At 45.8% G+C, this 25,752-nt stretch overlaps 2 protein-coding genes across 2 annotated transcripts; both read left to right on the top strand.

Moving 5' to 3' along the window:
- The first annotated feature begins 13,700 nt into the window (after window positions 1-13,700).
- On the top strand, window positions 13,701-20,040 carry LOC124670942 (auxin response factor 11-like). The gene is made up of 14 exons (XM_047207398.1): window positions 13,701-14,348; window positions 15,290-15,392; window positions 15,465-15,556; window positions 15,660-15,716; window positions 15,874-16,029; window positions 16,119-16,203; window positions 16,300-16,390; window positions 16,996-17,160; window positions 17,252-17,371; window positions 17,714-17,789; window positions 17,871-18,006; window positions 18,088-19,439; window positions 19,551-19,741; window positions 19,852-20,040. Exons 1-14 carry the CDS (start codon window positions 13,701-13,703, stop codon window positions 19,961-19,963), a joined length of 3,384 nt encoding a protein of 1,127 aa, XP_047063354.1. The 3' UTR covers window positions 19,964-20,040.
- A 526-nt stretch (window positions 20,041-20,566) lies between these two features.
- LOC124670941 (putative peptidyl-prolyl cis-trans isomerase dodo) lies at window positions 20,567-23,408 on the top strand. Its single transcript, XM_047207397.1, has 2 exons — window positions 20,567-21,161; window positions 23,037-23,408. Exons 1-2 carry the CDS (start codon window positions 20,567-20,569, stop codon window positions 23,159-23,161), a joined length of 720 nt encoding a protein of 239 aa, XP_047063353.1. The 3' UTR covers window positions 23,162-23,408.
- The last annotated feature ends 2,344 nt before the right edge of the window (window positions 23,409-25,752 follow it).

Below are 25,752 nucleotides of genomic sequence, written 5' to 3'. Positions count from 1 at the left end.
CTTAAATAAAAGTTACTCTTTATTATTATTATTATTATGCAGAAAGGGTAGGATTAAATTAAAATTGTTCTTTATTACTATTATGCAGAAAGGACAACATAGGATATGAGTACATATTTCATCTTCAGTTTACTAACCCACATATACGTCTGCAAGTTTTTGCAGCTAAGACATAGTTGCCCCCATAGGCAGACCCAAATAATCGAATTCATCAGGAAGCTGCTGTTTAGTTAGCAGCTGAGTTGAACATCATAACAAAGCTCCATTAGTAGAACAATTGCAGAGAACGTATGTCTATACAGCAGCTTTTGTTCACACAACTCAAATCAGCCGCAGAGTGTCCATGTATTCGGGTAAAACGAATTCGATGTCTGCTTCACCTAGCAGATGGCGGGCGCCACCACAAACAGCAGAACCGCAAGGCAGGGGAGCCAGCTCCGGCGAGGTGGTCAGGACGCGGATCTTGTCGAGATGTTGAGCGTACGACCACCACGAACAGCAGCAGTGCAGCACTGCAGGTTATTTGTATTTTTTAAGCTGCACAGGTTGCGTCAAAGATTTGCGCCGATGTGTTGCCGCAAAGGTCCTGCAGCGAGCTCCTCCTACTGCAGCAGCTGCTGCACCAGTCCTGCGGCGAGCACTTGCCGGGATCAGCAGCGTCAACGACCGGGTCGAGCACTTCCGCATCCACGCGGCCAAGGACCAAGCTCTTCCGCCACCACCTCCACGCGCGTGGACGAGGTCCTCCGACTCCACCCACACACGGCCGTCGGTAGAGGGAGGAGAGGGGGTCGAGGAGGGGAAGGAAAAGTGGATCGGGACTCTGAGCTCTTCCGCTCCGCGTCCATCTCGCCGCAGGCGGGAAGGGATCAGTTAGAGAGGCTGCCATACGGAGAGGCAGCGGTCGATGCGCGGGTTCCTCCCGGTGGCGGCGCGCGTTGAGAGCCAGAGGCGGCGCGGGAGCAAAGATGCGGGCGAGCAATGTATTGCTGGTCCCGGGCGAGCAGACGAGTAGGAATCCCCGGGGGATCTTGGTCCGAGCGTGGTGTGCTTGTTGGGATTCTTGAGGAAATCGATGACTGCAAGCTGCAGCTCGAGTTTGGCCTGGTCGACGACGGAAACATCACCCCGTTCCTGGGCGCGGCGAAGAAAGGCTCGTCGAGAGGCTTGGATTGGTGGCGCCGCGATGAGGATGGTTCTCCTTGTTTATATAATCAGATTTCCGTGGGGGAGGGGTTGATTTGATTTGGTATGAAGGAAGCGAGTTCGGTTCAAACTGCGACCTGTTCCCACGATACCTTCCTAGCTCGTTGGATTCCTAGGGACGCACGACTTGAAGGAGTTGTGGTATCGCAAAACACGGGGCATCGCTCATACAGACGGACCAATCGCGCTAAACATGAAGAACACAAGCCCGCAGGTTGGCCCGCTCGGTTAGACGATGAAAGCGAACCGGTACATGGCATTTTGCTGTATTATGTGATTTGGTGGGAGGGTAAAATGGTCCCAAAAAAAGCGTTGACGAAAATTTTGGCAGAAACCTTAGCTCCTTTATTATTAGGTATAGATTTGTGATTTTTAAATTTTAATAGAAAACAGTTTATTTTATTCAAACTTGCAATATATATTCGATGAAATTTAAACCTAAACTCTAATAGTACTTGCGGCGGCCAGAGGTGTTACTGGTGCTGTTGTACATGTCATCGATGATGACATCCTGCTTGCCGTGCACGCTAGGCTTGTCCTTCACCAAGCCGCTTGGCCCAGCTTCACCGTCGTCGGTGAGATCGACGAGCGGCTTCCCGGCGTCGCGGATGGACATTGCGATAACCGCGTGGAGATCGCCTCTTCAGGTGTACTTGTCGTTCAACGACGCCGTGAACGCCGCGTGCAACCCTGGGCAGTCATCGGGGTCAACGCCGGCGTGGATGGCCATGCAATCATGCACGACGAGATGTGTCGCTGCGTCGCCTGCGAAAGCTGGGCGCCATTAACGTTTTTTTATCAGAAGTAGGCGACGGGGTTTTAGACTTCCGTAATCGGTCCCATCACTTCCTGCCTCACTTTCGTTGTGTCCGGCTGTCCGGAGCGTCTCCTGTGGAGCGGGGACGGGCTCGGGGCGCCGAACACCGTATTGGATCACCGGGACGAAAAGGGCCTTTGGACGCACGGCTGAGAACGAAAATTTGTCTGTCGCGCCCCAAATATTTTTGGGGGGGACGTTTTGGAAGACGCTGCTGGAGATGCTCTCGCTCCCTGCTTAAATAGGTGGTGAATAAAATAAATAAAAATCAATGGTTTCCAAGTTTCACAAGTAGGTACCAATCAAAATATATAAAGAAATCTATAGTATTAATATCACTAGTTTGCTCATAGAGCCATACTCTAGTACTCTCCCTCCGTTTTGATATATAATATAATAGAAAAAATAAGATAAATTTGTACTGCATTTATTAGTACTAGTCCAATACAGGCTACATAAAAATGTAACAAAGGCGTACCGCTTCGGTTTTTGTGTTCTTGTTGCCTAAAATCTGGATTATATATTATTTTAGAATAAATTTTCAACCTAAAATGTAGCGTATTTTAGAATAAGGTACTACCTCCGTTTTAAGGAATAAGGCGCATGCGTATTCCAAGACAAACTTTAACCACAAAAATTGAGCAACAAAATCTTGATTATATTCCCTACGTCCCAAAATCTAAGCTACATTAAGTTAGTACAAAGTTAAACCTGCTTAGTTTGATTAAATATTTAGAAAAAACAACAAACACGATATGCAATAGACATATTAAGAAAATATACCTAACGGTGAAACTATTCATACTGACTTAATATTCTTGATGCTCATATTTTATTTTAACTAGGTCAAACTTTGAAGTTGTTGACTTGTAACTAAACTTTTTTTAAAACAAGGCAAGACTTGCCATTTTCATTAATAGAGAAGAAAAGGTGGCTGGTTTATTAATGGGAAACCGGCCAAAAACCGATACAAACACCCTCGCCGGCCGTCGTGGATCAGGACCGTCGGGAGGGCGCACACAGCCACCCTGGCAACCCACATGAACTGCACAAACACCACTGAAGCGAAGATCGTCATCGAGGTTGCCCACCAGCGTCATCGTCATCACTTTGCAGCGACTCCAACTTCCCTGAATAAGCGACCAAAACGAAGACCTCGCCCAAGCGACACCGTGAAGCGCAAGCCGGCCAACGCCAAACAGGTGGATCCTCGTGAAGGGAATGGCAGCTCCGACTCTGGTGACGAGCTCCGGAGAGGCGATGCACAAGACCCGCGCCGAAGAAGAACTTCACCCGACCGCCCCTAGCAGGTCTTCGTACGCCGCTCAAATGAAGACGCTCGAAGAACATAGCAGCTCCTACTTCACAATAAGGGAGAACAAACAAGAAAAAACTCGGACACGCCGGAGCGGAGCCGACTAACATGGTATTGCAGCGAACAAACCATCACTCTTCAACATCATCGTTTCTACACATGCCGCCACACGGAACACTCACATCGCCCGCCAACTTTGAACCGCGATGTTGTGCAACTCCAGCCTCGGGGAATCACAAACTCCAAAAACGACGCCCTCAGGAGGGGAAGCGACGCGGAACGACGCAAGTCAAGATCAAGGTCTTCACCTAGAGAGGTCACCCGAGGTTGAGGGAAACGGGGAGCTCCAAAATGACCCCCCAAGGAGGAAGGCGACGTCCGTGGATGACGCGTCATCGGGCTTTCGCCCGGAGATGCCTCGACTCCTCAACCCCACGCAGTTGAACCGAGGCGGGGAAGACCCGCAGTGCCGCCAACCTACAACCCCACTGGTCCAAGCACCTCCGAACGCGACGGTGGCGCCACCAACACGCAGGAGCCACCATCCTCACCACCAGCAGAAGCCGGCGGGCCAGACCAAGGCGCCGACCAGATCCGGCGCCCCAAGCCGTGGCAGAGCAATGACGGACATCCTCCAGCCCAAGGTAGAGAACCGGGAGGGGGGCTGCCACCCCACCCCAATGCGCCAACCAGAAGCTTGTGGCGCCGCCGCGCTGGGCAGGCGTCGGAGATGACCGCTAGGAGGGCGCTGCAGAGGAGGAGGATGTCGGAGAACACCAGGATGCGCCGACCGCGGAGCTTGGGGCCGAGCCTATCTCACAAGATCTTGCGCCGCCGGGGACGCTGCGCGCGCGAGACGAAGGCCCCGCCGCTGCCGTCCACCGGGAGGGCTTCGCTCGGCGATTTCCTCCGGCGGCAGCGGTGGGCGTGGGCAGAGGAAGGGTGGCGGTGCGGCGGGATAGGGTTCCCTCAAGCCGCCCCTGCCAGACGACGCGAGGGACGAGAGGAAGATTAAGTGAAAATATGGTTGTGGTTAATGCCTTTTGGGTGTAACTAAACTTATACTATGTCTTATATTTCACACTTTTTGATATTTTCTTTATAATGATTTCTCAAAGTTTGACAGGAATGTCTTTTGGACCAGTACCTCCCTCATATGGGACAGGCGAAGTACTTATATTTATAGCGGTTTTATTTCAAAGTTAATCTAAAACCATAATTTTAATTAAAATAAAACCACCATGAGGAATATTTCTTCGGTTTTGATAGTTCTTCTAAGTTAGCAGTCTGTCAAGTCCTGCACCGACTAATTGCATCGCGGTTCATGCATATATGAATTGCAAGTTTTATTGCAACCGAGTTTTCCAGTTGCAAGTTTAGGATTTTCATCCGTTGCAAGTGAAATGCAACTATCAAAAAAGCTAAAGAACCGCTACATTTGCTTTATGATTCATGGTAGTCACAAGTTACAACATTGGTTATAACAAAGGTTTGACGACGTTTACGCTAGTCACAATGGGAAGTATCATAGACTAATATCATACATATGATACTAATTTATAATATAATATCTAGAATGCATACTATCATGAATTAGTATCTCATATTTAATGTTTTCTAAAATCTCAATGCAAATATGTGTACATGATTTCTAGTTTTATGTGCTATGATATAATATCTACCTATGATACTAGTTTCATATCTGTCATCATTAATTGATGTGCCACATAAGATTTTTGCTTACATAGCATAGTATGATACTTCCATTGTGGCCAGTCTTATGAGAAATAGTCACTCGGGGAACTAACAACATCCATATTTCGATTCTCTTTTCAAAATATTATCTCTGGCCATAAATATTTTTTTTGTGTTTAGTAAATCTTGATATTTATTTTAGTTTATATTTTTCTTACATCCATGACAAATACTTTAAACCAAAGGAACTAAGTAACTTTTTTTTTGTATTGTAGTAAAAAAAATATACTGATATACTGTACATCTCTGGAGTAACTAGCTGGCTCCTGAGCGTCGAAGATAGCCCCAAAGTGAGTGAGAAACGAGACGAGCACAGACCGGAGAGAACCGCCGAGACTGCGGGGCGATTACGCATAGCAGAGCCGAGCGAGCTGCTAGGGGCTTGGACGCTCCAATTCGTGAGGAGTGCTACCGTATTATTTTATCCTATCGTGGCATGCAGGTTGTGTTCATCCGTTCCTTCGGATACCATGGACGGAACACGGAGAAAAAAGGTAGCTAGCTAGTCTAGCTTGGAGTAGCTCGCCATCGAACACGCACGCGCCGCCGCTGTGCGCGCAGGATTCACTCCACGGAAACGCATGCTGGAGTTGCCATACTCTGTGTACTACTCGATCAAACACGGTCCTTGCAGTACCGTTCGTACAATACACTGTACAGATACTCTGTGCGAGACGGTGATGACTTTGTTAGTACCTGCTCACTCCGTCCACAAATGAAGGAGCTTTTAAATTTTGCAAACGGGACTTTTAGAAATTTGATCAGCTTTGCGATAAAAAGAAACAGCATACTAGGTCAGTGTACTGATACTAAATTGGTATATTATAGAACTAGATTTTCAGACGATTGTAGTAGTGATACTAATTCAGTGTCATGAATAGTTAACATGAAGAAAGCACGTGGTTACGCAGAGGATTACCAGCACCGTGGAATTGTGAGGTACTCCTACAGGAGCGGTGCGTCTGGTCCGAGGAAAACACGCAGCAGCAGGTACCAATTAATTTGGTTCCTCTGGCCCTCTGGGCACTGTTTAGGTCGTGGAAAGGCCCGTCTACATGATGGCCACCGGCTTTTGATACCGTCTCCCTCTCTCGCTCTGTGGAGGTGACGTCATGTGACACGTCCTGTCCCCCGTTGTGCGGTCACCCCACGCAACATTCCCGGGATTCTGTCTCCCGCTGCCCCCGACAACCCGGCCCCACCTCCCATCCTCGTAAGGTCGTCTTCCTCGGCTCCGTCGTCTCGCCGCCGTGGACGTACGGCCGGCCCGGCTGGGAAGCTCCGGCAGCTAGCTAGCTAGCTAGCTGTGTCGTCGGCCAAAATGTCGACGGCGCCGAGGCAGGCTGATGTATGTAGGAGAAAAACAAGGTTGGAATCCGTCCTTATGCAGACGGTCAGCCGGCTCCCTCTGAGCGTCGGTGCGTCGTCGGGTTCGCCATTACAGGCAAATGGACGCTGCGAACGATGCAGTGCAGGGAGGAGAGACCTCTCCTTGGTCCTCGCTGCAGAAGCAGAACGTTAACTCGAATTGCTCCATCGGAATTGAAGACCTGCCTGCGTACATGCATGCTGCTAGCTGGCGGCTCTGCGCGCGGAAGCGAGGCGTCTCGTTTTGGCACATCACGCAGCATCCCCAACTCGCCATGCATGGTGCACTGATGCGCAACACGACGACGTGGAGCAAGCTCCAGCTTCCTGCCCGAGATCGCATGGTCCAGCACGAGCCTCGCCGTAATGCTTGTAGATGGCACGAATCATATCTTCTAATCCTCCGATCAAATTTACTGCTGCAGCTAGTTAATAGAGCATTTACCTAATTTCCTGCGTCGATTAAATCAGATCAGAGATAGTATATCTATGTTGATGTCTTTATAAAAATGTGGTATGCATTTTTTAAAGAGTAAATTCTAGTTTTTACCTCCTACTTTGAAAATGTTGACACTAATTACCTCATTTAGAAATTTTTCATCCTAATTACCCCATTTAGCAAAAGTTATGCCAATTTTTACCCCTTCTAAAATTTTGTGACCATTTTTTCGATTGATTCGGAGTGTTAGGCTCATTCATGTGCCAATTTGTTTAATCATGTAACTACTATAGAAAAATTAAATCAAACAATTAATCACGCAACTGTACCATAGAGTGTGCAACTACTTCTCTCATAGACATGCTGATGCATTCTACCATAAAGAACAGGTCATTTCTTCCACTCATGATCCGTTGATCAAGCAAAAGCCAGTAACTCGGTTTTTATTTAAACTGCACCTAGCACACGCATAGAGTTGCTTAATACCCTCATAGAATGATAGGACATATGTGCGACGGTTCGATCACTGGATCACATGCATGTGTACGGATTCCAGATGCAACGTAGCAGCTTGGCGAACACGATAACATTGCCGTTGTCACGTGAAGATTATGCCATCGCGCATCTTGTCTTCTTGCGGGTAGAATAGTAGTGGATGCTCTTTGCAGTCAGTAGTTTGATGGCATAGAGGTACAGAAATCAAAAGGGGTAAAAATTGGCATAACTTTTGCTAAATGGGATAATTAGGATGAAAAATTTCTAAATGGAGTAATTAGTATCAAAATGTTAAAAGTAGGGGTAAAACTGGAATGTACTCTTTTTTAAAATATGTTAGTATGGATACCTATATAGATATTGATCAAGTTAATATTCGGTGAAGAGGTAGTAGATATGTGTATGTATATTATCCAAAGGAAATTGATTATTCGATATTTTTTAAGACCATCCCTTTCTCAAAGAGGATTCTCGATAAAATTAGGCAAACCGCAAATACTCGCAGAACCAAGTTAGTCAATTGGCCCAACCATAAATGCTACTCCCTCCGGTTCTTTTAAATTCACTCGAATTTAGTACAAAATTATACTAAATTTGAGTCAATTAAAAGAGACCGGAAGGAGTACCTCCCATTGATATAAGTCATGCTATTATCAATATTACACTATTATCATTGCTCATTGTTATTGTGTTGGGCTGACTTTCGATTATTGTGATGTTGTGTCTGCACACATTGATGCAATGTATGAACAAGTGTGCGGTTTCGCTATATTCTAATGTTACGCCTTTTATTCTCACATCTTTTTACATTTAAAACCAAATATCTGACCCAATCTAGCTTGCATGTGTGACATGTGAGGGAGCTCACTGTTTGACTTGTTTCGAACAAATTTAACTTGAAACGTACGGGTCCCCGGCAGTAAGAATATTAAGCAACGATGGCCCAAAAGGCGAACCGTGGAAAGGAAGCGTGGCGAGCCCTACGACTTGCACTGGACAGGAGGAATATCGATCATTACGGCCATGGATTGCCTCTTCTCTTCTTTTTAGCTAGATACAGAAAAATGTGCTTATGCCGTGGCCGTGAAAGTGTGAATCACTTCGAGTTCCCGAGTCCATGTGAATGTCCTACGTACATCCAAGTTGAATGAGCCTTTTCGAAGCAGCATGCGTCGCGAGCATGCCTCGCCGAACCCTTTTTCTACTGGGCGGAAAGGGTGGACTTGCGAAATGATTCGTGAGCCAGCACGTCGTAGGAGAGGTAGATCATCGGCGTCGGCGGCCACGGCGACGTTCTGCATGATTCCTCGTGCTCATCCTGCACAAGGGCGCTAAAAAAAAGTGTCTTTTTCACCGTCAACAGCTCCCAAAAGCTAGCGCCGCTAGCAGTTCTCCACACCGGCGAATCTCATTATGGCCGTGCGTCGTAGCTTTCGTGGCCGAACCAACCAGCGACGCCGGCCGATACCACGATCGAGTACACGTATCCGACGATCGATCCACCAATTGGAGTATTATTATTATTATCCGTCGCATGCATGAGATACGGTCGCGTGCGGCATGACATGCATGAAGAATGCATTGCCGTAGCCTACGCTCCTCCCATCTCACCTTTTTTCTTCTTCAAAAAGTAAGTTCATCGATGACGCACGCTGGAACCAGCATTGACTTTTCTGTTGAGAAATATTCAAGTGTGCACTCCTGTTTTTTCTTCAAAAAAGTAAGTTTATTAATGAATACATCGTCTCAAACTTTAACTAATGATTTAGTCAACTAAATATAAATATAAGCTATAGGTCATCCAAAAATATACCTTAAAAAGTTCATTGAAATGTGCATCCGACGATATAGTTTTGAATGACATGCAACTTATATTTAGTTGATCTATTATTAGTGAAGCTTTTCCTCAAGAAACAAATAGACCTTATATTCAAGAAAGTAGGGATATTATTATTATGCCTGAACGATGAACAACGTCTATTTTCGAAACCAACTATGGTTGTGAGAAAGAAAATAGGAAGAAGATACCTCTGTTTCATAAAATGGGACGGCTCATTCGGGTGTACCGCCACCCGCAAACGGGCATGTCCACCCGGCCTGTATGCGCGGAAATGGACCGAAATAGATAGTTTTAGTGTTTGAAATGTGAACCTCCATTAAAAATGTCTTTCCAAATTCGTGAGTTTTCTTATAGTAATCGGCAAAACCATGTCCTCGGGCTTGATGAGGGGCTTCTCTAACAGAGGCCTGCATACGGACAGTGATGAGGCCCAACAGCGATACGCAAACGAACCGCGCCCTGTGGACCGGTCCGTTTGGTGCATTCTTATTGCAATTTTTGGTTGGCTTTGTGGTCGAACGGACGACAAGCGTGTCCACGCGGTATGTATATTCTATCCACCTTGAGACCTCTAGGTAGGTAGGAATGTAAACGGATCGGATCGGATCGGATATTGCTCTTACCATATCCTTTACCATATTTTTGTAACGGATTCGGATCGGAGCGGATAATGATCGGATGTGGATTATATCGGATTACGGATATGGAGCGGATTCGGACCGGACTCGGATCGGATGCGGATTATTAAGAAAATATATATATAAAAAATAGAAGTATGTTTTTTATGTAAAATATGTTTGTAATTATAGACTATAGCTAAATGTACACACTTGTTCGTACAACAAAGCAAATTACGTGCTAATAGAATACATAGTTTGTCCGATGAACTAACTATATTATCTAAATATTTAGGGTTGGGCTAGTTTTTTCAGATTATCCTCTTTGTGGACCTCGGATAATCCGCAAAAAATGGCGGATAATCCGTATCCGTCGGATAGTATCAATACCATATCCTCTACCGTATCCGTCGGATATCCGCTTGATCACTATCCGCATCCGTATCCATATCCGGCGGATTTCTAAAAATGCATACCATATCCTCAAAAACGGATACGGATGCGGATTCGGAGCGGAAATTATCCGTACCATTTACATCCCTATAGGTAGGCACACAACCGACTAGCACCACTCTCCCAGCCTCCCAACAATGTCGTCCCCTCTGCTGTCGTGTCGTCACTGTCGCATGCAATGACTGATTTGGCCACCAGTTTTGGCCGCATATCATAACAGTGTCCGCCCGGGCCTCCCGCCACTGTCGTCGGCTGGCCTTTGCGCCACCGCAGAGGCCTACGATTCAGTCGCCACCGTCTATCATTCGTGCCGCCCGCAATTTGTTCGACCAGTTACCTCGCCTACCGACCAACGTAATTTGCAGGCCGCATATCGTAGCAGTACCATTGATTTCCTTTTTAGTTCTAACGATTGTGACAAAATGGGAAATGCTTTGGTAAACTATGCACTATGACTTTGTATTTGTCTCACTCCTTCTCTCTCAAATTAGGGTGCATATTAGTTTTGGTCAAAGTAAAACTTAGTAAACTTTGATTGAATATATAGAAAATTATAGGAACATCTACAGTATTATCGCAATGTTATTGGAATAGTCATAAAATATATGTTCATATTACATGCATTTGGAATTATAAAAGGGGAAATGATTTTATACTTGCACGCATAGTATTGCAAAGTTTGAGTAAATATCTATTTGTTTATTTGATATGTGTATCTTTCTATGAAAAGAAAATCTGAAGAATGGCTTTGGAATTGGTCCGCCACGGACCATTGCGGGGCCATTGTTCCTGGCGCGACACAAATGGACTTGAACGGACCGTTCCAGTGCCCGAAACTAACTTTCTCTATTTTTTTCCCGTTCAAAAGTAAGTGGACGGTGGAAGTGTGGAACAGTCACATCAAACTCGCACCACAGTAGTAGTACCACACTCGCGTCACATACGTAGCGCGCACGATTTGCTACTGGATCTCGCTACGCCGTAGTCCGCGTGTCAATTCGATCAAGTCGCAACCCAGCGATCACGCAACATCAGCACCACACATGGTGGTTGGCCCATATGCATTGCTATTTGCTGTATGACATGTAGGCCGGACAGGGTGACGGTGTCACTGCACTGTGCGCAACGGAAGTGACGGACGGATCGTCTCCGGTGTTTCCTCCTCGCTGCCGTGCCCGCGCGGCCATACGGTCAAATCAAACCAAAGGCAAATTAACTGGTTAACGTAGGCGACGTACGTATTCCTGGCGTGTGCCGCTCGCCTTTCACTGTGCAAGCTGCACGCCGTACGTACGTCCGACGACGCGAGACCCGTCGCCGCGTGCGTGATAGATCGAGACCGATGCAGAGCAGACAACGCTACTACGCCCACACGTCTCCCAGGTCCGAGTTCTTTTTTTTACCATAAAACTACTGTACCACTTTTCATAGATTTTAGAAAAACTAATATCGCTTTACGTTTTCGTGACAAAATGCGACCCATTCTAGTGCAATGTATACCAAAAATGAAATCAACACGGATTGAGAATATTTCTGACGAGTGGAACCCAGTTGTGAAGGCCAACTTGCTGAGTCAGAACAAGGTCCCATTGATCAACCCAATTTAAAATATCAATACTCCCTCTGGTCCTTGATAAGCCATATATAGTTTTTTATGAAAAATTCTAAAATATAAGATATATTGCGTTGTATTACTTGTATGGAGAATTTGTATTAATTTTTTATTATTATGTTTACTTATCTAATGTGGCCTCCTCTATTTTCTCATGTCAATTAGTCAGAAATAATCTTGCCCAAATCTGGTCTAGCTTGCCTCAAATTGTGTTCTTTAATATTCGTGCCAAAAACTATATGGCCTATAATTAGAATCAGAGGAGTATATTCTAAAATAAGTTTTTTAAAAGCAAAAGTTTCAATGTCATCTCCCTCTCTTCTTCTTCACTCCCTTCACATCTCTGGCTATAGGCTAGATATCTACCAGCATAGCATTTACGGGTGTAAACGGATAAAATAATTTCCTCGCCAAAATCGACCCCGAATCCATTTTAAGGTGTCCATATCCGATTTTTAAAAATCCGACGGATAAGGATATTCGATTCCGAAGTGGTGCTCCGGATACAGTGTAGGATATGGCAAATAGCATGCGGATATGGATTATCCGAAATTTAATTAGATAATCCAAAGCTTTTAAACCGAACAATCCGAGTTTTCAGTCAAAAGTCAAGGTTAATCTCGCAAGGTTAATAGATATTGGGTTACATAATTCATTTGGCGAGCATGTTTAGCTCCAAATTATATCGATGCTTGAGTTTTATCGTAAATTATGTCTCATTTTTCATAACTATACAAGACTAAAAGTTTAAATCTCTCTCAAGATTTGCTAGAACATAATTATCTACTGATGAAAGCATATATCCGAATATTTTTTTTGTTTCCGGTCAATGTCCGCCCTATTTCCGATTCGAATCCGTTGTCTGGTATATCCGCATTCGAACCCGAAACCGGTAAATATCTGTTACGATCCGAATCCGAGAAATATACATGGTAAAGGATATTGTAAGAGCAAAATCCGATCTGATCCGATCCGTTTACACCCCAACTAGCATTCGCCACCGTCTTCCCGTTTGACAACCCTGCATTCTCCTTCGGCCACCTCACCACCTCCTTCACCCCTTATCCCTTGCTTGACCCCTCAGATGACCGCGACCATGGGCATGTGGCTCGGGGGCAAGCATCTACTACCTCTGATCAAAATTAATCGATGCGGGACTACAAGTAGTTATTGCTTCCTATGTTTACAATTGTGTGTCAATTAAATACGATCGGAGGGAGTAGTAACGGTGATGGATGGTTGCCGCCTAGCCTGCTGTTCTTGATGGAGGCCCGCGGTAGATGCAGATGCACATCGACGATCCCGAGCATAGGCAGTATGTGGGTTCGCTCAAGGGCGTGGCCGATAGTTACCTCCTCCCTTGGTGCAGGTTTCGGCCATGTCGCATGGATCTCGATGGCCGGCAGGTGGCAGCTCCCCTGGTGCACCGCGCGAGGAAGGGAGCGGAGACCTCCTTATTTCTATTTATATTGTATATATATTTAGTTCGTTCAGTTGGGGCTGACACGTTGGACCTTTGTTTTTTTAGTTTTTTTAGAATATCTTGACATTTTTAATTGTCTGGTCCATCTCAGCAAATTGACCATGGCAAATGGGCCCCACAGGTTAGAAACATTGTCAATTAGTGTTAATTTTATTTATGTGCTTTAGAAAAAAAATTCGCAATAGAGTGGTTGCATTTTATCGCGAAAACGTAAAATGGTACAGTAGTTTTTTGAAATTTATACAGAGAAGTGGTCTTTTCATGCAAAGAACTCCCCACGCGGCCACGCCCCGGCGTACAATGGCGCGTCAGGCGTCCGTCGCGCTCGCGTGGCCGTACCCGGTAGCCCACAGTCCACAGGCACGTACGTACGAGAGTAGCAGCACGCCTCAGCAGCTGACGAGGCCGCCCAGTGGCCAGTGGGCACTGCCCATTGGGGATCGATCAAAGCCGGAAAGCAGGAGGGAGAGAGAAGCATGCCACGGCGCGAACGGGGAATCATGGCTCCTCCCCTCCAAAGGTCGGAATCTTTTCTACCCCAAACCCCAAAGCAGCAGCAGAAACCCATTGCAGAGAGGTGAGGCTCGCGCGCGCGCGCAGGCAAAAGGCGAGGTACGTACGCCGGAAAGGGGGAGCACGACCGGCCTGAGACTCCTGCGAGCCTCCCGCCGTATCATTGCCCTCTACCTCTACGCCGCTAGCTGCCCAGGACCATCCTACTACGTACTCTACCACCTCCTCCTCCTCCTCCGCGCGTGCTCCCGGGCCGACCTCCCGCCGCTTTGCCTTTTTCTACCACAGCGAGCTTCCCACTCCTGGCGTCTCGCCCCCTCTTTTATACAGACCCGGCCGGCCCTGCTTCTTCCACGACTTCTCCCTGCCGTCGTTCTTGCAGACGCTGCTGGACGCCACACTGTTCCCGGCGCTCCCTGCTCGCTGCTGGACAAGGTAGGCTCATCCCGTTCTTGGCTCTCTCACACCCTCGCATTTCCCCGCCGCTCACCTCTTCCCAAATGATCTTGGCTGTACTCCTAGCACTGGCTTAGCTTGTTACCGGCGACTGGTACCCACCTCTGCTCTCTTGGAGCCATGCTGCGGTGCCATCTCCGGCGGCATTGCCGTTCTTGAGACGGACTGATCACCTCGGCGTCCTTCTTGCCTGTTCTTGTTCTCAAATGTAGCACATCCCGCCTCACCTGGGGAAAGCGCGACCGCTAACAATCCTAGGCAGCGGGGCCATTCTTCTTGAGGCCGTCGCGAGCTCCCGGAGCCGAGCGGCCCCACCTGGAATTCCGTCGAGCACCTAGCTCGCTAGCTAGCAGCACAGCAAGATTCCTCGTGACATTGCTCTGCCCGCGCCTACCTCTACCCCGGTCCGAGGCGTGCGCAGCCGCGCAGCCAGGCAGCGTGGCGTGAGCACACAAAAGCCGCCTGGTTTCTCGGGAAAGAGGGGTGGGGTTCTACCCACGGGTCCCAACCCAGCCCCTAGCTGCCTCGCCGTTCCGAACGCATTTCATTTACTGGGGCCTTCTTGTTCCCCATTGCTCACTCACCGCCTGCTCCCTCGCTTGCTCACACAGTGACATTGACAAACATCCTCTGCTTCTCTTGCAATGGCGCGCAGGTGCTCTGGTTTCTGAGTCGACTGATTGGTTCATGGCAGCCTCGCGCGTCTAAGCCGCCCGCTTAGCATTTGCGCATCCTGCTCCAGCTCCAACTCCGTTCAGCAGCGGTTCTTGAGCTTCGTCGCCTGGGCAGCAGCACCTTTGACATGGCGGCCTCGCAGGAGAAGCCGCAGCCGACGTTCGGCGTCCTCAGGAACGCGGCCGCGCTGCTCGACGAAATGCAGCTCATGGGAGAGGCGCAGGGCGGCAAGAAGGTGATCAACTCCGAGCTCTGGCACGCCTGCGCCGGCCCGCTGGTGTGCCTGCCGCAGCGGGGCAGCCTCGTCTACTACTTCCCCCAGGGACACAGCGAGCAGGTCCTGCATCCTCCTACTACATGAACCCTTCTTTCATATACTACATGGATTGCTGAACTTTCTCTTGATCCGGCAGGTCGCGGCGACCACCAGGAAGATACCCAACTCGCGCATCCCTAACTACCCGAACCTGCCGTCCCAGCTGCTGTGCCAAGTCCACAACATCACCATGCATGTAAGTGTGTACATGGCTCAAGGCTCAAATTCAGGTTCAGGTGTGTAGAGGTGGCCTCATGCACTTCATAACAAAGGCGCTGATGAATGTTTGTTTTGCGCAGGCTGACAAGGACACCGATGAGGTCTACGCGCAGATGACTCTTCAGCCAGTGAATTCTGTAAGTACATCAAGGTTACTTTGTTGTAAACTGAATGTCACTGCAGGAAATGTAACTACTGAAGATGTTCAGAACATGCTGAACTACATTTTTTCTTTCTAAATGTTTACAAGTGTTAAAGTGTCAGTATCTGATTCGAAGATTCTGTCAATTTTAGGAAAGCGACGTGTTCCCGATTCCGTCTCTCGGTAGCTACACCAAAAGCAAGCATCCTGCGGAATACTTCTGCAAGAACTTGACCGCAAGTGATACGAGTACGCACGGCGGTTTCTCGGTGCCTCGAAGAGCTGCAGAGAAGCTGTTCCCACAGCTGGTATCATCTCCTTTCTCCACATTTTGTTTTGCTTGGTTTGTTCTCTGTGAATGGCTTCAGCTCATAGGTTACTGTTTTGGAACACGCAGGATTACTCGATGCAGCCTCCAAACCAGGAGCTTGTCGTCCGGGATTTGCACGACAACATGTGGACATTCCGTCACATTTATCGTGGTAGGGTCGAGTACTGTCTGACTTGGTGTTTGCTTGTTCAGGGGTACATAATTTTGGGCGTCTTCTGAAAGTTCCTTCATGTGCTGTTCCTTACAGGGCAGCCGAAGCGACATCTTCTAACAACTGGATGGAGTCTCTTTGTTGGCGCCAAACGGCTTAAAGCAGGGGATTCTGTCTTATTTATCAGGTATATGGACTCAAATTGCAGCATATACTAGTATGTCCTTTTTTGGGATCTTAACACAAATGAATATTGCACTACTATTTCTGCAAAGTATCAGACTTATGGATTTGATGTAAACTCTAAATATTGGATGGAGCTAACCATTTGTATTATGAGGATACTTCCTGCATTCAAACCATCATGTCTAGGGCATGCAAAGATTTTTGTAGTGTAGAGTCAGTCTCAAATTCCTATGTTATTCGGATGTACCAAAGGGTTGTACTTTTAAACCATTACTTATGGTTTTTCTAGTATCTGTAGATATATCCACCTTGTTGAATTCAAAATTTCATGCAGCGGTAGCTGTAAATAACATACTATGTACCTAATATGGGGACATCCAACTTGCTGAACTATAAATTTCATGCAGCGGTAGCTGTAGATTGCGCACAAATTGAAAGCTAGTTTTTATCCAAGAGAAATAATTAGTGCTATAGTGGTATGTGACAAAAGACATCAAACCTTTACTCAGCTAGTCTGAAAGTAACTTAAAATAACTTGTTGATTTCTCCTCTTGGTGAATTTTTCTGATTGAAATGCCCATTCCTGACAAAAGTAACTTTTTTCAGGGATGAGAAGTCACAACTACTTGTGGGTGTTAGGCGGGCGACTCGTCAGCAAACGGCACTGTCATCGTCAGTTCTGTCTACTGATAGTATGCACATAGGTGTTCTTGCAGCTGCAGCTCATGCAGCATCTAGCGGTGGCTCATTTACTATCTACTACAATCCTAGGTTTGGAACTTTTTCTGCCTTTTTCTTATGCCAGTTAATATGGTTTTCTGCTGGCATATTTCACACATATTCGTTCTTAAAATCTCTTCAGGACGAGCCCGTCGCCGTTTGTAGTTCCTGTAGCAAGGTACAATAAGGCCAATTATATCCAACAATCTGTTGGCATGAGAATGGCTATGATGTTTGAGACAGAGGAGTCAAGCAAGCGCAGGTTTGTGTACTAACGTGAGCTGGGATTTGTCATATGCAGATAATATTTTTTTCTTCTTTTGATATGATGCTCTGTATTTTTCTCCAGTAAAAAGTGTAACTGATGTCTGAAGTCAACAATACACTATTATGCATCCAAGTTTAAAATACTTGTTCTGCAAATCTCCCCCTTTCTGCTTTGGAAAAAATGACCACATCAAGCAGCCTCTAAAAGAGTGAATGAGTATTAAAAATTAATGTAATATGTCATTTAAGTTGGAAGGTTTAGCATTATCTTTTAATCCACATATGGTCACTGAAGTTCTTTGAACCATAGTCTAAACAAAATTGTTCTGTTCTACAGATACACTGGTACAATTGTGGGAGTTAGCGACTCTGATCCCATGAGGTGGCCCAACTCCAAATGGCGCAACTTGCAGGTGCCTTGCTTTCCTGATAAAAATTGAAAAAAAAACTTGTGTATCATCATGCAGTCATCCTTATATATTATGCATTACCAGATTGAATGGGATGAACATGGATATGGAGAAAGGCCTGACCGTGTGAGTATATGGGATATTGAAACTCCAGAAAACACTCTAGTGTTCCCTTCTGCAGCACTTAATTCAAAGCGACAATGCCTGCCTGGCTATGCAGGTACTTCCACAACCATGCTACACAAACTTGTAGGATCATGTCATAGGTTGAAATAATTCTAACTCTTTTTTTAACTTCCAGTACCTGGGATGGAACTTGGAGCTGCAAATATGTCATCATTTCAGAAGGCACCAGGAATTCCATACGGTAACTTGCAGCACATGCCAGCCGTTGGATCAGAATTGGCTATGATGATGCTTCTCAATCAATCTGGCCAAAACCTTGGGACTCCAGTTAGCTACCACCAATCCTCTTATTCTAGTATTATTCAAAATGTGAAGCAAAGCTACATGCCTCCTTCGACATTTGGTAATTCCACTGGTTCAACAAAGCATGAAAGCATGCCTTCAAACGAAGCCCAGCAGCAGTTGAATACTCCTAAGATGCAGAGAGGTGATCTGGAAAGCTGTGCAGTTCTGTCTGTCACTGATCCAATATCTTCTTCAGAGTTAAATGTCGCAGCAAGAAAGACAAGAAACACAGAGACATATCCAAGTCAGAGCATTTCAGAGCAGCATGGCAAGGGTGAGCCTAGAGCCAAGACTCGTAAGAGCAAGAAAGGCTCCTCTCGCAAAGCCATTTCAGAGAACTCTGAACTTTCTTCAGCACCTTCACGGGTTTGTGATGACCAGCAGCATGGTTTAGAAGGAAATCTGCTTGATGGCGACACTGCACATGTTAAGCGTGGTAGTAATGAAGATTCATCTGGTGCACTTACTCATGGCAATCTATCTGTACAGATGCAAGGTCAGCTGGTCGAAGAGAATGGACTGCTATCACCACCGAAGTTAGGATCATCAATATCACCTGACGGAGGGAAGTCAGTCAACTCATTTCCTAACCAAGGTTGTTTTTCACAGTTCTTCGATGGTCTGGATTGGATGATTCAGCCTTCATATTACCAAGAATCCAGTGGCATTCAGTCAGTCAGTGCATCAGAGAACATTTTCAGCTCGTCTGCTGATATACCTTCCACAATAAACACCGATACATTGGAGACTTTTCAGAACTCTTGCCTCTCGGACAGCTTTCCTAATTCCATACAGGACTTCATCGGCAGCCCGGATCTGAACTCACTTACATTTTTGTCACCTGATATGCAAAATTTTGATGTCCACCATGATGGAAGCAACCTTCCAAGCACATCCAACTCATATGTACAAATGAGCTTTTCTGAAGATAGTGGAACTCAGATGGAGTCGATCCAGAGAAGCATGAATAACACCTCATGCTCTCAACCACATCCTACCGATGGCTTTGACTTGGGGATGTACTCTAGGCTGCCAAGTCTAAAAGAATCCCAAGTTTTGTCTCTGCCAGAAATCCATAACAGTTCCAGGGGGACATCAGTTTGCAGCATGGATGCGACAACCGAGTACGGCATCGAGCGAAGTGTAAAGCCTATGAAAGCACCGGTGCGGACATACACAAAGGTATGCTTAAAAAATATGCAAACATTTGCTGAGAAGTTCTTTGATAATGAACATAGTATTGGCGCTTTTGCTTATGCTAATGGCTATCTTCTAATCCATGTAAATAAACAGGTTCAGAAGCTAGGATCTGTTGGAAGATCTATAGATGTGACACGGTATAGAGATTACCGTGAGCTGAGATCAGCCATCGCATCCATGTTTGGACTCCAGGGGAAACTTGAGCATCCTGCTAGTTCAGACTGGAAGCTTGTATATGTCGACTACGAAAACGATGTCCTTCTCGTTGGCGACGATCCATGGGAGTAAGTATCTTCAGCTCTACACTGATCTTTTGAAAATATCCAGCGCAACATATATCATGTTTTCTTATATAGTAACTCACTCACTGTGTTGTGCTTCCCTCTGTTTGTAGAGAATTCATCAACTGCGTCAGATGCATCCGGATCTTATCGCCATCAGAAGTGCAACAAATGAGTGAGAATGGCATGCACGTCCTGACTGACTGCATCCAAACAGACCAGTAGGATCACCACTATCCTTGATGTGCCTGCAAATCAAAATAAAGCAGTGGTAGATTAAGCTAGAGGTGTATTTTGGATACGATGCCTTAGTTAACCGTAGGCTGATTTACTGACAGTGTATTTGGTAGAGAGATTTACCAGTGTTTGTGCCGTGCTAGTTTTCTGGAGTGAGTGAAAGCAGATAGAGAACAAACAGTTCCATCTTTCCCAAGAGGACCAAAAAATTCTCAAGAACCCCAAGCAGCAGTGTGCTTTGAATTCTACTTGCAGTGTCTGATGAGATTTAGTCTTGATGTTCCGAATCAATACAAGTAAATGTTAGAGCTGTTGTGTCTGGTTTGGCAGTTGTAAACTTCACTTGTGTAGATCTTGATTGGCGATGAATGGTCTACTTAGCACTCACTTACACTAATCTCAGGCATATTTCTAAGTTGTTCTGCTACATAACCCTGGCTATTTCGTGCAAATTTCGTCGAAATGTGTGTATGCAGACAAAAATCTAAATTCTAGGGTTCCCAACGGGGCCTTTCCGGATATGGATTTGGGTGTACATTCTCTGTTGATTCGTGTGTCGTTTTCAGTATAAAAATTCAGCTAAGATCTGGAATGTTTTTGTTCCTAAAATTGGTGAGGCAGAGCAGGTTTAATAAGGTTAGCAGCCTCCTGTTTGGCTCTGCTATAATAATCGAAGCACAGCAACCCAGACCCCAAGCTTCCCCTTTCGAGCCAGAAACGGAAACCGAAATCCAAACCCCCGACCGCAGCGACGCCAAGATAGGGACCGAGACCCCCACCGCGCCGGCCGCCGCAGCGGCCAGGGACGGCGACGCGGCCGCCCGGAAGCGGCCCGGCGCCGAGGATGCACCCGCGGCGGGCGACGGCAAGCGCCGCCGCGCGGAGAACCCTTCCTCCGGCTCCCGCGATCGACACCACCAGCAGCACCACCGCCAGAAGCCCGGGGACAAGGAGGGGAAGAAGGAGAGGATGCGGGCGTCGCACATCCTGATCAAGCACGAGGGGTCCCGGCGCAAGGCCTCGTGGCGGGACCCCGAGGGCGTCGCCATCTCCGCCACCACCCGCGACGACGCCGCCGACCTCGCCCGCGCCCTGCGCGACCAGATCGTCGCCGGGGAGCTCAAGTTCGAGGCCGCCGCCACCGACAACTCCGACTGCAACTCCGCCAAGCGCGGCGGCGACCTCGGTCAGTGCTCCTCCCTCCATCCTGCCCAATCTGTTGGTGCGCTATGTATGTATGTATGGATTTTCTTCCGGGAATTTGGGGCTGTGTGTGGTACTTGGTTACTGGTAAGTTGGTATATCGATGCTGATCCGGATTCCAGAAGCTTAACTTGTGAAGAAGTACTGATGGATAATCCGAATTCCAGGAATTTGGGGATGTGGCTAGTCTTGTACAACCTCACTGGAGTGTTACATCTGACAGCTGCACTATGATTCAGGCCAGAAATATTGTGCCCCGTTATAGGAGTTGGTTGTTATATAGGAGCAGCCGAGCAGCATCAATTGCGCGTGAAAATGCACCAACATCACATGTTTCCTCTTGAAGCCTTTATCTGGGTTGCCAATTCTGTTGGCTCCTTAGTGATAAGACGGTTGGTTCATTGTCGGAAGCCATGTCTGTCGTATTCAAACCGACCAAGTAATATCTCTCTGTTACTGTCATTAATTAAATCGTGTACTTTGAACTTCAGTAAATTAGTAAGTAGTTATATCCACTAGAAGGAACAAAGGGTGGCCGTAACCAACTTGGAATGATATAGTACCCCAGTTAGTTCCTTAATTTCCTCTCTCTATGAATATTGTTAAAAACTCCTAAGGCTTCCTTCTTTTCTCTAGATTTTATTGCTTGTAACTGTATGCAAAACCTGGCTCACCCTATGTTTAATTTCAGTGTTCAGGCTGCCTTTCCAGCCTACCGTTGCCGGGTCATTTAATTGTCTAAGATTTCTACCTGCATGAATATTGTGAAATGTTGCAGGGATGGCACTGTCTGTGGGATACGACAAAATACAGTATGCAAACATTGTGATATGTTATATCTTTTCCAAAAAAATATTAGCTGACCAAGTGACTGATGACATGGCTATGTATAAGTGTTCTGTCAAAAATTACACCATCCTTCTGTAATATTGTGAATAGGTGAAATGTTGCATTTATGAACACATGCGTGTGAAACGTGGCAATATGTTATTTTTCAAAAAAAAAAAAGCTGACCAAGTGAACATTATGATATGGCTATATATAGGAGTTTTGTCCAAAATTACGACATGCTTCTGCAATACCAATTTAATTTATAGGTGATGCCGAATCATGGATTTAGGACCAACTAGGACAGTTGAGCACCATTATGAGAAGTGTGAAAAAAAAATCGACATACAAGACACTAAAAGCCAGTGGCATTGGTGTTTAAAGAAGTGCAACCAAACAATAGGCAGTCACTCCGCAGTGCGGAAATAAATTCTGGCCTCACGCGGAGTCAAACCCTGGTGGGCGGGTTGGGGCTGGCGCACTCAGACCAACCTAGCAATTGTCGGTTTGTCAAATATGCTCTATCTGTGTTAAAATATTTGCATCACATGCTCCCATAAGGGACTAAAATCATCAAACCGGCCAGATTGTTTTCTTGCTGGTGTGGTATCATTTTTACTGTTCTAAACCAAATGCATCTTGCATCGCATTGCTAAGAAATTAAATCTCAATTGCTCCACGCTATTCATGTAAACTCTACTTTGCATGGGAATATTAGATGGGCTATCTCTGTTCTCTAGTTCTCTATTATTGAGATAATCCCATTCAAATGCTATCATATTCAGGGGATACACAATATTCGTATAGAATCTGGTTTGCATTAATTTACTTTACTTGGATGCTGTAATGAAGGAATACAATATGCGTTAGTCTGTTACTAGGATTTTTTTTGCAATAAACCCACGGTTTGCCCACTTGTTCACTATCTTTTTTTGTACTCATGTTGCTTGAATTCAGTTTGTTCTCTATGATTTGAAACTTCATTGATGATCAGTCGTAACATTTTTGCTCTCATGATTTACGGCCGTAGGTCCATTCGAGAGGGGCAAGATGCAGAAGCCTTTTGAGAAGGCGGTCATTGCTCTGAAAGTGGGGGAGATGAGTGATGTGGTCGACACCGATAGCGGGGTGCATATCATCTTGAGGACTGGCTGATCACCTCGGAGGAAGCTCTGGCAATCCACATAAAGCCTGAAACATTAAGCGGTGACATTTTTTTGTACTTGCACTGTAACAGAGTGCTCACTGCAAAGCTACTATGAGATTGGTTGTGTGCCTGGACTAGAACATTGTGGTGCTTGGTTGTGGTGTTTCTCTCTCGTGTCTCGGAGATGGATACATGTTTCCTTTTGAAGAAAGTGTAAGTGTGTTGGGAACATATGTATCGAGGATCATTTTCTGCTGCGGCGCTTTAGATGCAGGATGGTGATCTAATGGATAATTCTTAGTTCTGATGGCATTTTAAACATGTAGTGATATCAAGGAACTAGAAGATACAGTAGGTGTATCTGTCATACCGTGGGTGGGTGCAGCCTATAGCTAAACTTAATCAGTGGTCACTGGAGTAGAAAAACCACTCATTCTGATGCTGTTGATATGCAGGATGAACACACTGGGTGGCACAACCAAAGTCGGGATTACGTTTTTTTAAAAGGTAAAAGTCAGGACCAAGTAACTGTCGATTCCTTAACATATTCTAAGGAATATATGAAAAACACTATGCACACAACCACGTTCTTCATCCCGGCTGAATATTCGTGCAGCCACGATCAGCACGGGCATCCACATGTGGTTGGGCTTCCCGATCTGGCCGTGGAATGACGACGATGTTTTAAAGCGGATTTTTAGAACCTGGGTACTCCTCAATCCGACGTAGTTACATTAATCTCTAAGTTACAGAAATTACTACCCGGGTGAGTTTTCTTCATACTATTAATTTGAAACTTGTCATGTTTTCCTAGACATGGTGCTTTGGCTCATAGGTGCAAATGTACCTATTATGATAATGTATTTAAATTTCTTTTGAAATGTCAAAAAATTCTAGGTATACATCTTGACATGCTACGTTTACACAGAAAATTTTGTGAGAAAAGGACAATTTTTTATAGGATGTGCAAAAAAGACAAAACAACATCTCGTAAAAGGCCATTTTGCAGGACCGAAAATTGTCTTTTTTACACAAGTAAAAAAAAATGTCTGGATGCACACCTATTTTTTCAGATTTTTTTAACATGTTGGAATATGTTTTTTAAACAATGGGTGTGACATGACGGACATGGGTTTGCCTAATGGTCATGTCGTATAAACCTAGTTCATGCTTTTAGGAAATCTAAGGAGTTGAAGGCCCATGGATCCGAAGGTTTGGAAGCCTGATGACCCACAAGTATAAGAGATCACAACAGTCTTCGAGTGAAGTAAAACTCAAATTTATCGATTCGACACAAAGGGAGCCAAAGAATATTTATAAGCCGTAACAGATGAATTGTCAGTTCAGCTGCACCTAGAAATAGACTTGTTCGCACCAGTTTTATAGCAGTAGTAGTAATGAAGTAACAACGGTAATGAAATAAAAACAACAGTATGAGTGATTTGCAGTAGACAACATGATTAAAATACTTTAGGCATAAGAATGGATAAACGGACGCTACATGGATAAGATAATTCATATAATAAGCAAGACATGGATATTTGCAGGTAACAATGATAAAAGCATCCAAGTACTAAGTAATCATAGGCGTGTGTTCTTATTTAGTCGTACGTGCTCACAAGGAGAAACTTGCACACCATCTTTTGTCCTATGAGCCCGTTTGCAGCGGGGCCTCCAGGGAATCTACTAGTAATTAAGGTACTCCTTTTAAAAAAGCACCGGAGCAAAGCATTAACACTCCGTGAATACACGTGATCCTCACATCACATCCATCCCCTCCGGTTATCCCAATTGCTGTCACTTTGGGGCTTCGGGTTTCGGACAACGATATGTGTATACAACTTGCAGGTAAGATCAAAAATCAATAATTATCCTCATGAATCAATAACATGTTCAGATCTGAGATCATGGCACTCGGGCCCAAAGTGACAAGCATTAAGCACAACAAGTTGCAACAATGTCAAAAGTACTAATAACGGATACTAGGCACCATGCCCTAACAATCTTATAGCTATTACATGAATGATCTCGTCCAATCCCTACCATCCCCTTCAGCCTATAGCGAGAGAATTACTCACACATGGATGGGTGAATCATGGATGGTTGATGGAGACGCGTCGGTGATAATGATGGTGATGATCTCCTCCAATTCCCCGTCCCGGCAGGGTGCCGGAATGAAGTTTCTGGTCTCCGAATTGGGGTTTTCGGTGGCGGCGGAGCAGCGGAACTCTTTCTGGAAAAAACGTTGAACTCTCCATCTGTTTTTAGGTCAGAGGCCTTATGTATTCCGGAGGAGGGGTCGAGAGGGTGCCCGAGGCGGCCACACGCCCCTAGGCGCTGCTAGGGTGGCATGCGCCTAGACATGGTGTGGGCCCCTCGTGCCTCCTCTCCGTCTTGTGTTCTGGCTCCGTGAGTCTTCGGGTAAAATAGGGGCTTTTGCGATAATTTCTGGGAATTTTCCTGAAAGTTGGATCTATGCACAAAAACGAGACACCAGTGCAATTCTTTTGAAAACAACGTTAGTCCATGTTAGTTGTATTCAAAACACACAAATTAGAGGGAAAACAACAGCAAAAGTGTTCGCGAAAGTAGATACGTT

The sequence above is a fragment of the Lolium rigidum genome, chromosome 7 (genome assembly GCF_022539505.1).
Source record: "Lolium rigidum isolate FL_2022 chromosome 7, APGP_CSIRO_Lrig_0.1, whole genome shotgun sequence".
In the NCBI taxonomy this organism is placed as follows: domain Eukaryota; kingdom Viridiplantae; phylum Streptophyta; class Magnoliopsida; order Poales; family Poaceae; genus Lolium; species Lolium rigidum.
The sequence above is the reverse complement of the archived record's forward strand: the minus strand, read 5'-3'. Positions and strand labels throughout refer to the sequence as shown.